The sequence below is a fragment of the Hippopotamus amphibius genome, chromosome 13 (assembly GCF_030028045.1).
Source record: "Hippopotamus amphibius kiboko isolate mHipAmp2 chromosome 13, mHipAmp2.hap2, whole genome shotgun sequence".
In the NCBI taxonomy this organism is placed as follows: Eukaryota; Metazoa; Chordata; class Mammalia; order Artiodactyla; family Hippopotamidae; genus Hippopotamus; species Hippopotamus amphibius.
Window position 1 is genome coordinate 31,212,566 of NC_080198.1, and position 13,846 is coordinate 31,226,411.

The 13,846-nt window shown below is 35.0% G+C and overlaps 1 protein-coding gene across 1 annotated transcript in view; it reads left to right on the forward strand.

Annotated features, from left to right (window-relative positions):
• DNAH12 (dynein axonemal heavy chain 12) overlaps nt 1-13,846 on the forward strand; it is a 194,244-nt gene that overhangs the window by 102,090 nt on the left and 78,308 nt on the right. The window contains exons 37-41 of the mRNA XM_057706474.1: nt 538-676; nt 1,301-1,467; nt 4,084-4,339; nt 5,983-6,282; nt 7,015-7,193. Of these exons, the coding sequence (XP_057562457.1) occupies nt 538-676; nt 1,301-1,467; nt 4,084-4,339; nt 5,983-6,282; nt 7,015-7,193 (1,041 nt within the window). The remainder of the gene's footprint in view (nt 1-537; nt 677-1,300; nt 1,468-4,083; nt 4,340-5,982; nt 6,283-7,014; nt 7,194-13,846) is intronic.

The following is a 13,846-nucleotide window of genomic DNA, read 5'->3' on the forward strand; positions in this document are numbered from 1 at the left end:
GTAACACTGACTTGATTTAAAAATGCTATTAATGGGTATATATAACATTACCTTTAGAATTCACTGTCATTTAGTTTCTCACAAAAACTTTGTGCTGTTGAGATAACTGTGAAACAACCTCAACTTCTCCTATTGTCATCATCATATTAGTTTATTCCCCATGGCACCCTCTTGCCTGTACGTCTAACTAAAAAGTACAAATACATCACTTTTCTGAGGAAACAAACTTTGGCTTTTTTTTTCCTGAAAAGCTAAGCACGGTACTACTTGTTTTATGAGTGTTTTTGCATATAGCAATGTAACATCTGGTCAAATAATAGTTTGTTACTATTTAAGTTTCAGTAAGTAAGCAAAAGTGTGTGCCAATTGCTACTTTTACCAGTCTTTTATGAAATTACAATGATAAATTAAAATATGAGGTTTTGGATGAAGATGATTCGATTACTATTTATGTTTTCAACTAACTCCAGCCTTCTCTAGTTGAAATATATTCTGACTTTTTCTCCTTTTGAATGATATGTTCACTGTTTCATTAAGGCCACTACTTTTTGTGGGTCCAACTGGTACAGGAAAATCAATGTATGTGAAGGATAAGCTGATGAATCACTTGGAAAAGGACCTGTACTTTCCTTTTTATGTTAATTTCTCTGCACGGACCAGTGCCAATCAGGTTCAGGTTAGTTAAAAGCCGGAAACATGGGTCTCTAATTATTAATTCTTTTGCTTATTTGATTAGCATTTAAAGGTGTTATTTTAAATGAGCAGCTATGGAAATCTTCTATGAATTTAAATAAAACTTCGAAATTTTGTTTTTGGCATTACGACTAAGTTTTGAAAATCAGGTTTTAAGGACAATAGTTCAAGAGAATATTTTTGCATTAATACTGAATTTTTGAGCTTTGTCATTTTTTTTTTTTTCAAGCCCAAGAAATAACAACTGATTTCTTAACTAGAGAAGTAAAGGAGAAGGGAGGGAGGGAGTGAAGGAGAGAGAGAGAGAAGGAGGAAGAGAGAAAAGGAGGGAGGGAGGGAAGGAGGGAGAGGTGTATGTACAATATAAATATATAAATAGATGTATATATAACAATTCTGAGCACATAGAAGGATTTCAGTATATGCTCTTTGAGTTAAATATAAAGTTTGGTATAATCCTAAAAAATGAATAAATATAAATGAATAAACACACACACATAGTGCTGCTTGGCATTATTTCCTTACATAATTAGACTGTTAAATTTATTTATTTTTTCCTGGTGTTAAGTACAGCTTTAAATATACTACTGTCTTCTTTATATTTTAGAACATTATTATGGCTAGACTGGATAAAAGACGCAAAGGAGTTTTTGGACCACCTATGGGAAAGAAGTGTATAATTTTTATAGATGACATGAATATGCCTGCATTGGAGAAATATGGAGCTCAGCCTCCTATTGAATTATTACGACAATTTTTTGACTGTGGGAATTGGTAACTATTTAATTGAAGTCTTAAAGTAGCCATGCTGAAGTTATTTCTTGTTCTCTTTTTCTATTTTATTTTTTCACATCAAAATAATACATTTTTTCAGATTACTTATGGAAGTTACTGATTGCTCAGATCTTCCTATACAGAAAATTTTGGAAGACTTTTCTATACCTTTTTATACCATGGAAGAATAATCCAGTATTGGAAAGATATTTATTCAATAATGTATTAATTTTTGTCCTTTTAAACTACTACTTTCAATTATTAAAAATAATTTACAAATTACATCTTTTACCATCACCCAGCACTGAGAATTTGTGGGTAGGTGCTAACCTAAGTAACCGTAAACAGCACCCTATATTTCTACCATTTTAAAATTCTTTATATTATCTATAACTATTTGGGACTACCATGTCTTTGGGATGGCTTGGTTTTGACAGCAATTTTGTGGGTAACTCTTCCATTCCTTCCACCCTATTTTATGATGATATGGTTAGTTTCCAACACATAAGACATTGTATCTTTTAGTTAGGATTAATACATCTTAATTTCCTTCTGTTAAAATACTTTCCTAATCCCTAATATGCCTTTTATTTCAAGGCAAGGTAGACTAATTGTGACTAAGTCATATTTTGGGATTACATTTTTTGTTGTTATTGCATGCCCTTGGAATCCTGCCTCCAGGAGATAACCACTGTGCTGTATTTTTTTATTCTCTATTCTTCCAAGGTTTTTTTCTATATAAGTATATTTTTATTTAAAAAAACTGATATTACATATAATGTTTTTGCAACTTCTTTGCACTTAAATATTTATCTATATTATTTGTCTATCTCATTCACTTTGTTGGCTTTTAATACTATTTAGTTTTGTGGATCTTGCTGTAGTTTATTTAACCAGTCCCTTATTGACAGTTATTAGAGTTGTTGCCAAAAACCAAGTCATATTTTCATACTTTCTATGGTAATTTTAGACTAAGAACTGGCTGTATAGATTTCTCCCACCACTACCTTCCTTTTTGGCAAGAACTTCAGTATTAAAGGACTTTATGACCTGCTGGAAATAGACAGCTTTTCACTCGGAGTGGTTGCAACTAAGTTGAGTCACTTGCATACCCCTTTCTGATTAAAACTTCTTTGAAGCTTTGTTATTCCCTAATGGGTCTCTTTTTATATAACAAAAGTGTATAGGTTCTGTTTATACATCCTTATGTACTCTGAAGATGAGATTTGAGATGAGAAAAAGAAATCAGGTCTTAGCTGTAAGTAGAATAAGTATATAGTTTATTGTTCAAACCAGGACATTTCTGAGAGAAAAAGGGGAGTGTTACTAGTTACTACAGGATACGCACAAACAAGAATTATCCTAGGCAAAGTGGAACATAATAGTCATCTTACCTATAACCAGCTACAAAAAGATTGATCTCTCATCCATGCTTCTGGATTTGGAGTGTGAAGAGGCAAAGAAGGGAGTCAAATTGGAAAAAAGAAAGGCAAGAGCAAGAGGAAGGGACATTCTAGATACCCAGAATCTGGGCCACAGATTCAGTGTCACTGAAAGGAGAAATAGAGTGCTGCTTTATTATTTTTTTATTTTTCAACCTAAAATGTGGTTTATTTTTATTTTGAACTGTTATTTACTTTATGCTTCTTTTTTTCTTTAAGAATTTTTATTGAGATACAATTGACATACAATAAACTGCATATATTTAAAGTGTACAATTTGATTTTTTTTCTTATTAGTGATATATATATATATATATATATATAGCAATCCCAATCTCCCAATTCATTCCCCCCAACCCCTCCCTGCCTCCCGCTTTCCCCACTTGGTCTCCATGTTTGTTCTCTACATCTGTGTCTCTATTTCTGCCTTGCAAACTGGTTGATGTGTACCATTTTTCTATATTCCACATATATGTGTTAATATATGGTATTTGTTTTTCTCTTTCTGACTCACTTCATTCTGTATGACAGTCTCTAGGTCCATCCATGTCTCTACAAATGTCCCAATTTCGTTTCATTTTGCTAGAGTGCTGCTTTTTTTTATTTTTATTTATTTTTATTATTTTTTATTTTTTGGGGGGTACACCAGAAGAGTGCTGCTTTAAAACAAGTTTTCTCTACAGATTGAGATTGTCTGAGGCAGGGGATGGGGACAAAATAGGTGAAGGGAGTCAAAAGATACAAATTACCAATTATAAAATGAATAAGTCAGGGGCTGTAATGTACATCATGGGGACTATACTTAATAATACTATATCGCATATTTGAAAATAGCTAGGAGGGTGAATCTTGAAAGTTATCACAAGAAAAAAATTTTTGTGACTATGTATGGTGACAAATGTTAACTGGACTTATTGTGGTGATCATTTTGCAATATATACAAATATGAAATTATTAAATTGTACATGGAAACTGATATACTGTTATGTCAATTATACCTCAATTTAAAAAAAGAAAATTATAGGAATCCTTAACAAACTTCTCTCTTATTCCAAGCATTATCTAATCTTCTTCCAGAAGCTAAAATCAGATTAAGTTTCTAAGGAGATCTACTTTTCAGTCTGTCTTGTTGGCTTTATAACTGATTGTTTTGGAATTTTTATGTGCTTTCAAGGTATGACCTTAAGGACACGAGTAAAATCACATTGGTTGACATAGAGCTGATTGCTGCCATGGGCCCTCCAGGTGGTGGGAGAAATCCAGTCACTCCTCGTTTTATTCGACATTTCAACATCTGCACCATTAATACTTTTAGTGATGAAACTATGGTCCGAATCTTCTCATCAATTGTAGCATTCTACCTTAGGACTCATGAATTTCCTCCTGAGTACTTTTTAGTTGGGAACCAAATTGTTAATGGGACTATGGAGGTGAGCAAAGACTGCAATACAAAATGTTTTAGTATTACATATATCCTCATTTGATCCTTTTTTGTTGTTGTTTTAACTTCTTCTTCCCCTTAGCCATCTGCTTTGGTCTTCACTGTCAGAGAGCTGTTAGGAAGTCTTGAGAACAGAAAGATCATAGGCTTTGAAATTTTGGAATCTAACTGGGTTTGAGTCTTGACTGCTATTTCCTGGCTATCTGGCCTTGAGCAAGTAACTTGACCTTCCAAAAACTTAGTTTTTTAATCACCAAAATGGGAGATAATCCCTATTTCACAAGGTTATTATAAGGAAATCATCCAGAACCAGTATCTGCCACATTGTAGGTGTTTCCCTAATTGTTGGGTTCCTAGTCTAGTATTTATTAATTTCCCCTTCTCTCTCTTCCCTCCCATTCCTTGTGTTTGTGTCAAAAAAAATAAGAAAACACAAGGGTGGGACTAGAAAACAAGACTGCTCATATGGCCAAAGGGCAGCCCTAAACTTATTCAGGGTATGTTACCTGCCTCTACTCAGAGGCCAGGGCTAGCCTCATTGCTGATGGTAAAAGGAAAAAAATGTATTTAAGGTAATTTAGTGATAATCTCATTGAACTAAGATTTCTGGAGCCTCAGTAAAGTGGGGATCACTGCAACCAGAAGCAAAAGCCTCCCTAGAATCATTTCATCAGTTTCTAAGAACATTATATCTTTCTAAAGTTCTTCTCCCCCATACTGGTGGAAAATTGTGTGTTAAAATAGAGAAACTGTGAGCAAAGAGATAGTACATTGTAATTACTGTACTTATTCTGATACAGAAAAGTACTTCTATTTATAAAATACGAAATTTATACTTCAGGCATCTCCTGGAAAGTGAGGGGAGTTGGTTAGGCAGAATGAGATACAGAAAGGATCCTCTTTTTTTCTGTCTTTGATGCGTTGTGGACCTACCATGTGCAGTGATTAGGGGAGGGAGATGAATTAGAGAACATATATAAACAAAAAACAATTTCATTTGGAGTTTTTTCCAGGCTGTATTATAAAAGATTTAATTTACCTTTCTTAAAGAGAATGTTAAACTTCATTTGGTACATTCAGCATGTAGTAAAAATATGCTTCATTTTGTTATTATAGCCAATTAAGATAGAAGGAAGAGAGGGGAGAGAACAAGAGAAAGAAGGGAAGGAAGAGAACATTTTGATTTGTTTTGAAGTCAGTTATGGTCAAAGAAAATTGTTTCATCATCCTCTTCATTCTGAATTCTTCAGAAAGTGTTATCTGATTTCACTTTCTACTAAAGTTTTTGTTAACTATTTAGTCCCAGGTCATTCGCCTTTAAATGGAACAACCATAATTACTGGGAAATAAAAACATTATTACTACTTGGGTTTGGATGGAATCAGATAATATTAAATTCCCTCAACTTTATATTGCCTGGTTGAGTGCTATAAACCAAAATAAATAGATATATGCCATACTAGACTCAGTACTATTCAATTTTTCAAGCCAATATAATCTGATAGGATAAATAAAATATTTTATATAATATACTATTTCTTTGTATTATACTGTTGGCTTTGTATTATACTGTTGTTGGCTTTGCTGATTATAAGCATTTTATTTTTGCTTTGTTGCTTTTTTCATATTTAGATATATAAACAATCCATGGAAAATCTTTTGCCCACTCCCACAAAATCTCACTACACTTTCAACTTGCGGGATTTTTCACGTGTCATCCGGGGCTGCTTGCTCATTGAAAGAGATGCCGTGGAGAGCAAGCACACTATGATCCGACTGTTTGTGCATGAGGTTCTCCGAGTGTTTTATGATCGCCTCATTAATGATAATGACCGATTCTGGCTGTTCACTTTAACCAAAAATGTTATAAGGGACCATTTTAAAGAATCATTTGATAGTATCTTTTCACATTTGAGGAAAGGGAATGCACCAGTGAGTATATTTAGTGATTAAAAACATATTAGGTTAAAACAGTCCAATAGCATGAATTATTACAATCATTTTATTTATTTATGTATTTCTTTCTTTCTTAAGATCTTTATTGGAGTATAATTGCTTTACAGCCACTTTCTGCTGTATAACAAAGTGAATCAGCTGTATTTATAAATATATCCCCACATCTCCTCCCTCCCACGACTCCGACTCCTGCCTACCCTCCCTATCCCACCCCTCTAAGTCATCACTAATCATTGAGTCAATTATCTTATCTTTAAAAGAATACTATTACTTCTTAATGATCATATTAACTTTCCTCGTAGATAGGTATTTATTTTGAGAAGATTTGCTTTCAGAGGAATTATGTATATAACATAGAAGTTATATGATAGGTATTAAATGATATAATAGATATAAGGTGTATAACATGGTGACCATCCCTTAGTAACTACTTACTAAATGGGAGTTGCTCAGAATGACTTTTCCAGCCTCTGGGGGCAAAAAACTTATATGATAGAAAAAAGCTCTTTTCTTTTTATTTCCTAAGGATATAATATAATTTCAGGTGTTAATTTTACAAGTATGTTATTTGTACCCTAATGTTTAAAAGAATTATCTAATTGATAATTATCCCATAACATAGATAAAACAAAGTTTTGTGTAACATTTTCTTAAATTTATAGTAGAAAAAGTTTTAAGTTTTGTGATTTGTTGATTTGCGTTTTCTAGGCAACTGAAGAGGACTTAAGAAATCTCATGTTTGGTGACTATATGAATCCTGACCTTGAAGGAGATGACAGAGTTTATACTGAAATTCCAAATATTCATCATTTTAGTGACATTGTGGGCCAATGCTTAGATGAGTATAATCAAACTCACAAAACAAGAATGAATCTTGTGATTTTTAGGTACCTATATATTTTTTTTTCCTGTTTTTATTGGGGTGTAGTTGTTTTACAATGTTGTGTTAATTTCTATTATACACTGAAGTGGAGTTCCCTGTGCTGTACAGCAGGTTCGCATAATTTATCTATTTTATACATATTAATGTATATATGTTAATCCCAATCTTCCCCCTCCTTTCCCCCCTTGGTGTCCATATGTTTGTTCTCTACATCTGTGTCTCTATTTCTGCCTTGCAAACCAGTTTATCTGTACCGTTTTTCTAGATTCCACAAATATACATTAATATATGATATTTGTTTTTCTTTTTCTGACTTACTTTACTCTGCATGACAGTCTCTAAGTCCACCCATGTCTCTACAAATGACCCAATTTCATTCCTTTTTATGGCTGAGTAATGTTCCATTGTGTATATGTACCATATCTTCTTTATCCATTCATCTGTTGATGGACATTTAGATTGCTTCCATGACCTGGCTATTGTAAATAGTGGTGCAGTGAACATTGGGGTGCGTGTGTCTTTTTGAATTATAGTGTTCTCTGGGTATATGCCCAGTAGTGGGGTTGCTGGGTCATATGGTAATTTTGTTTTTAGTTTTTTAAGGAACCTCCATACTGTTCTTCATAGTGGCTGTATCAATTTACATTTCCACCAACAGTGCAAGAAGATTCCCTTTTCTCCACACTCTCTCCAGCATTTACTGTTTGTAGATTTTCTGATGATGCCCATTCTATCTGGTGTGAGGTGATACCTCATTGTAGTTTTGATTTGCATTTCTTGAATAATTAGTGATATTGAGCATCTTTTCATGTGTCTGTTGGCCATCTGTATGTCTTCTTTGGAGAAATGCCTATTTAGGTCTTCTGCCCATTTTTTTTTTTTTTTTTTAGTTAGCTTATAATTTATTTGATCGTAGTCAGTTCCATGTGCAAATAGACACACAATCATTTTATAGAAAAATAAATTTACTGCATTCGTTTGCTCGCTCACTCTCCTGCCGTTTTCTCTCTCAATTTAGTTATAGGTCTCTTGGGAATATCTGATCAGGCTTTGGTGGAAGAGTCATTCTGCAGCTTCCTCCCTAAGTCGCTTTTTCATTTGGAAGGATTTTCTGGATGCTGTATCTTTTTTTTTTAAACGAACATCTTTGTTCATTGAGGAGTTTTTTGTTTTTTTTTTTAATTTTTTTTTTCGGGGGGGGGGGTACACCAGGTTCAATCATCTGTTTCCATACACACATCCCCTTACTCCCTCCCTTCCCCGACCCCCCCCCTCGAGTGCCCCCCACCCTCCCTGTCCCAGTCCTCCAAGGCATCTTCCATCCTCGAGCTGGACTCCCTTTGTTATACAACAACTTCCCACTGACTATTTTACAGTTGGTAGTATATATGTGTCTGTGCTACTCTCTCGCTTCGTCTCAGTTTCCCCTTCACCCCCCGCCCCCTCCCATACCTCGAGTTCTCCAGTCCATTCTCTGTATCTGCATCCTTATTCTTGTCACTGAGTTCATCAGTACCATTTTTAGATTCCGTATATGTGAGTTAGCATACAATATTTGTCCTTCTCTTTCTGACTTACTTCACTCTGTATGACAGATTGTAGTTCTATCCACCTCATTACATATAGCTCCATCTCATCCCTTTTTATAGCTGAGTAATATTCCATTGTATATATATGCCACATCTTCTGTATCCATTCATTTGTTGATGGGCATTTAGGTTGCTTCCATGTCCTGGCTATTGTAAAGAGTGCTGCAATAAACATTATGGTACAAGTTTCTTTTGGGATTATGGTTTTCTTTGGGTATATGCCCAGGAGTGGGATTACTGGATCATATGGTATAGTTCTATTTGTAGTTTTTTAAGGAACCTCCAAATTGTTTTCCATAGTGGCTGTACCAACTTACAGTCCCACCAACAGTGCAGGAGAGTTCCCTTTTCTCCACACCCTCTCCAACATTTGTTGTTTCCAGACTTTGTGATGATGGCCATTCTGATTGGTGTGAGGTGATACCTCATTGTGGCTTTGACTTGCATTTCTCTGATGATGAGTGATGTTGAGCATCTTTTCATGTGTTTGTTGGCCATCTGTATGTCTTCTTTGGAGAAATGTCTATTTAGGTCTTCTGCCCATTTGTGGATTGGGTTATTTGCTTTTTTGGTATGAAGCTTCATGAGCTGCTTGTATATTTTGGAGGTTAATCCTTTGTCCATTATTTCATAGGCAATTATTTTTTCCCATTCTGAGGGTTGCCTTTTAGTCTTGTTTATGGTTTCTTTTGCTGTGCAAAAGCTTTTAAGTTTCATGAGGTCCCATTCATTTATTCTTGATTTTATTTCCCTGATTCTAGGAGGTGGGTCAAAAAGGATGTTGCTTTGATGTATGTCATAGAGTGTTCTGCCTATGTTTTCCTCTAGGAGTTTTATAGTGTCTGGCCTTACATGTAGGTCTTTAATCCATTTGGAGTTTATTTTTGTGTAAGGTGTTAGGAAGTGTTCTAATTTCATTCTTTTACATGTTGCTGTCCAGTTTTCCCAGCACCACTTATTGAAGAGGCTGCCTTTTTTCCATTGTATACTCGTGCCTCCTTTGTCAAAGATAAGGTGCCCATATGTGTTTGGGCTTACTTCTGAGTTCTCTATTCTATTCCATTGATCGTCCTTTCTATTTTTGTGCCAGTACCATACTGTCTTGATCACTATGGCCTTGTAGTATAGTTTGAAGTCAGGAAGCCTGATTCCACCAACTCTATTTTTCCTTCTCAAGATTGCTTTGGCTATTCGGGGTCTTTTGCGTTTCCATACAAATCGTAAGATTTCTTGTTCTAGTTCTGTGAAAAATGCCATTGGTAATTTGATCGGGATTGCATTGAATCTGTAAATTGCTTTGGGTAATACAGACATTTTCACGATATTGATTCTTCCAATCCAGGAACATCGTATGTCCCTCCATCTGTTTGTGTCGTCTTTGATTTCTTTCAACAATGTCTTGAAGTTTTCTGCATACAGATCTTTTGCCTCCTTAGGCAGGTTTATTCCTAGGTATTTTATTCTTTTGATTGCAATGGTGAATGGGAGAGTTTCCTTAATTTCTCTTTCTGCTCTTCCGTTGTTAGTGTATAGGAATGCAAGAGATTTCTGTGCATTAATTTTGTATCCTGCTACTTTACTAAACTCATCAATGAGTGTTAGCAGTTTTCTGGTAGAGTCTTTAGGGTTTTCTATATATATTATCATGTCATCTGCAAAGAGTGACAATTTTACTTCTTCTTTTCCAATTTGGATTCCTTTGATTTCTTTTTCTTCTCTGATTGCTGTGGCTAAAACTTCCAAAACTATGTTGAATAATAGTGGTGAGAGTGGACACCCTTGTCTTTTTCCTGTTCTTAGAGGGAATTCTTCCAGTTTTTCCCCATTGAGAACGATGTTGGCTTTTGGTTTTTCATATATGGCTTTTATTATGTTGAAGTAATTTCCTTCTATGCCCATTTTCTGGAGAGCTTTTATCATAAATGGATGTTGAACTTTGTCAAAAGCTTTTTCTGCATCTATTGAAATGATCATATGGTTTTTATCCTTCAATTTGTTGATATGATGTATCACATTGATTGATTTGCGTATATTGAAGAATCCTTGCATCCCAGGGATAAACCCCACTTGATCATGGTGTATGATTTTTTTAATGTGCTGTTGGAGTCTGTTAGCTAGTATTTTGTTGAGGATTTTTGCATCTATATTCATCAGTGATATTGGTGTGTAGTTTTCTTTTTTTGTGACATCTTTGCCTGGTTTTGGTATCAGGGTGATGGTAGCCTCGTAGAATGAGTTTGGGAGTGCTCCGCCTTCTGCAATATTTTGGAAGAGTTTGAGAAGGATAGGTGTTAACTCTTCTCGAAATGTTAGATAGAATTCGCCCGTGAATCCATCTGGTCCTGGGCTTTTGTGTGTTGGGAGATTTTTAATCACTGCCTCAATTTCCATACTTGTGATTGGTCTGTTCATGGTTTCTATTTCTTCCTGGTTCAGTCTTGGAAGATTGTATTTTTCTAAGAATGTATCCATTTCTTCCAGGTTATCCAATTGATTGGCATATAGTTGCTTGTAGTAGTCTCTCATGATCTTTTGTATTTCTGAGGTGTCCGTTGTTACTTCTCCTTTTTCATTTCTAATTCTGTTGATTTGCATCTTCTCCCTTTTTTTCTTGATGAGTCTGGCTAATGGTTTATCAATTTTGTTAATCTTCTCAAAGAACCAGCTTTTAGTTTTATTTATTTTTCTTATGGTTTCTTTCCTTTCTTTTTCATTTATTTCTGCTCTGATCTTTATGATTTCTTTCCTTCTGCTCACTTTGGGGTTTCTTTGTTCTTCTTTTTCTAGTTGTTTTAGGTGTAAGGTTAGGTTGTTTATTCGATCATTTTCTTGTTTCTTAAGGTAGGACTGTATTGCTATAAACTTCCCTCTTAGAACTGCTTTAGCTGCATCCCATAGGTTTTGGGTTGTTGTGTTTTCGTTGTCATTTGTTTCTAGATATTTTTTGATTTCCTCTTTGATTTCTGTAGTGATTCCTTGGTTGTTTAAGAGTGAATTTTTTAGCCTCCATGTGTTTGTATTTTTTGCAGTTTTTTTCCTGTAATTGATATCTAGTCTCATGGCGTTGTGGTCTGAGAAGATGCTTGATATGATTTCAATTTTCTTGAATTTGCTGAGGTTTGATTTGTGACCCAAGATGTGATCTATCCTGGAAAATGTTCCGTGTGCACTTGAGAAGAAAGTGTAGTCTGTCGTTTTTGGATGGAATGTCCTATAAATATCAATTAAGTCAAGATGGTCTAATGTGTCATTTAAAGCTTGTGTGTCCTTATTTATTTTCTGTTTGGATGATCTGTCCATTGATGTAAGTGGGGTGTTCAAGTCTCCCACTATTACTGTGTTCCTGTCGATGTCCCCTTTTATAGCTGTTAGCATTTGCCTTATGTATTGAGGTGCTCCTATATTGGGGGCATAGATATTTACCATTGTGATATGTTCTTCTTGAATGGATCCCTTGATCATTATGTAGTGTCCTTCCTTGTCTCTTTTAATAGTCTTTACTTTCAAGTCTAATTTGTCTGATATGAGTATTGCTACTCCAGCTTTCTTTTGACTTCCATTTGCATGGAATATCTTTTTCCATCCCTTTACTTTCAGTCTACATGTATCCCTTGGTCTGAAGTGGGTTTCTTGTAGGCAGCATATAGAAGGGTCTTGTTTTTGTATCCATTCAGCCAGTCTGTGTCTTTTGGTTGGAGCATTTAATCCATTTACATTTAAAGTGATTATTGACATGTGTGTTCCAATTACCATTTTCTTAATTGTTTTGGGTTTGTATTTGTAGGTGTTTTCCTTTTCTTGTGTTTCCTACTTAGAGAAGTTCCTTTAGCATTTGTTGTAAGGCTGGTTTGGTGGTGCTGAATTCTCTTAACTTTTGCTTGTTTGGAAAGCTTTTGATTTCTCCCTCAAATCTGAATGAGATTCTTGCTGGGTAGAGTATTCTTGGCTGTAGGCTTCTCTCTTTCAGGACTTTCAGTATATCCTGCCATTCCCTTCTGGCCTGCAGAGTTTCTGTAGAAAGGTCAGCTGTTATCCTTATGGGTTTTCCCTTATATGTTGTTTGTTGCTTTTCTCTTGCTGCTTTTAATATTTTTTCTTTGTGTTTAATTGTCGTTAGTTTGATTAATATGTGTCTTGGTGTATTTCTCCTTGGGTTTATTCTGTATGGGACTCTCTGTGCTTCTTGGACTTGGTGAATTATTTCCTTTCCCATGTTGGGGAAGTTTTCCACTAGAACCTCTTCAAATATTTTCTCAGACCCTTTCTTGTTTTCTTCTTCTTCTGGGATGCCTATAATTCGAATGTTGGTACGTTTAAGGTTATCACTGAGGTCTCTGAGACTGTCTTCTAATCTTTTTATTCTTTTTTCTTTTTCCTGCTCTGTGGCAGTTATTTCCCCCGTTCTATCTTCCAACTCACTTATTCGTTCTTCTGCCTCAGTCATTCTGCTGGTTAGAGCATCTAGAGTATTTTTAATTTCGGTTATTTTGTTATCCATTGCTGTTTGTTTTTCTGAGTTCTTATGAACTGTTTCTTGTACTTTCTCTATTTTGTTATCGAGATTTTGTATCATTTTTACTATCATGACTCTAAATTCTTTTTCAGGCATTTTTCCTATTTCCTCTTCATTTATTTGGTCTTGTGGGTTTTTTTCCTGCTCCTTTGCCTGCATGGTGTTTCTTTGTTTCCTCATGGTTGTCCAAACTTTTGGGGTTGCTTGTCCTGGCGATAGAGGTGTTTATAGAAGACTGTCCAAGCCTCAGACTAATGTCCAAGTATTGGATTAAATGAATATTAAGTCTAGGAAACACATACATGTATAAGACACACAATTACTGAATCCGTTAGGACATAAGGCTCTAGAAAGACCTGACAGAACCCCAGTGTGCTATCAGATATTCAAAGAGAAACCCAACAGAAATTGACAACTGAAACAGAACAAATCAGAGACAAAAGCAAAAGCAAAAGCAAACAAACAAACAAATAACACCTTACACATACAAACATTAATCCAGGGAGATTTTGTCAGCTAGGATCAAATATAGAAAAGAGCCAGAGTACCACCAGA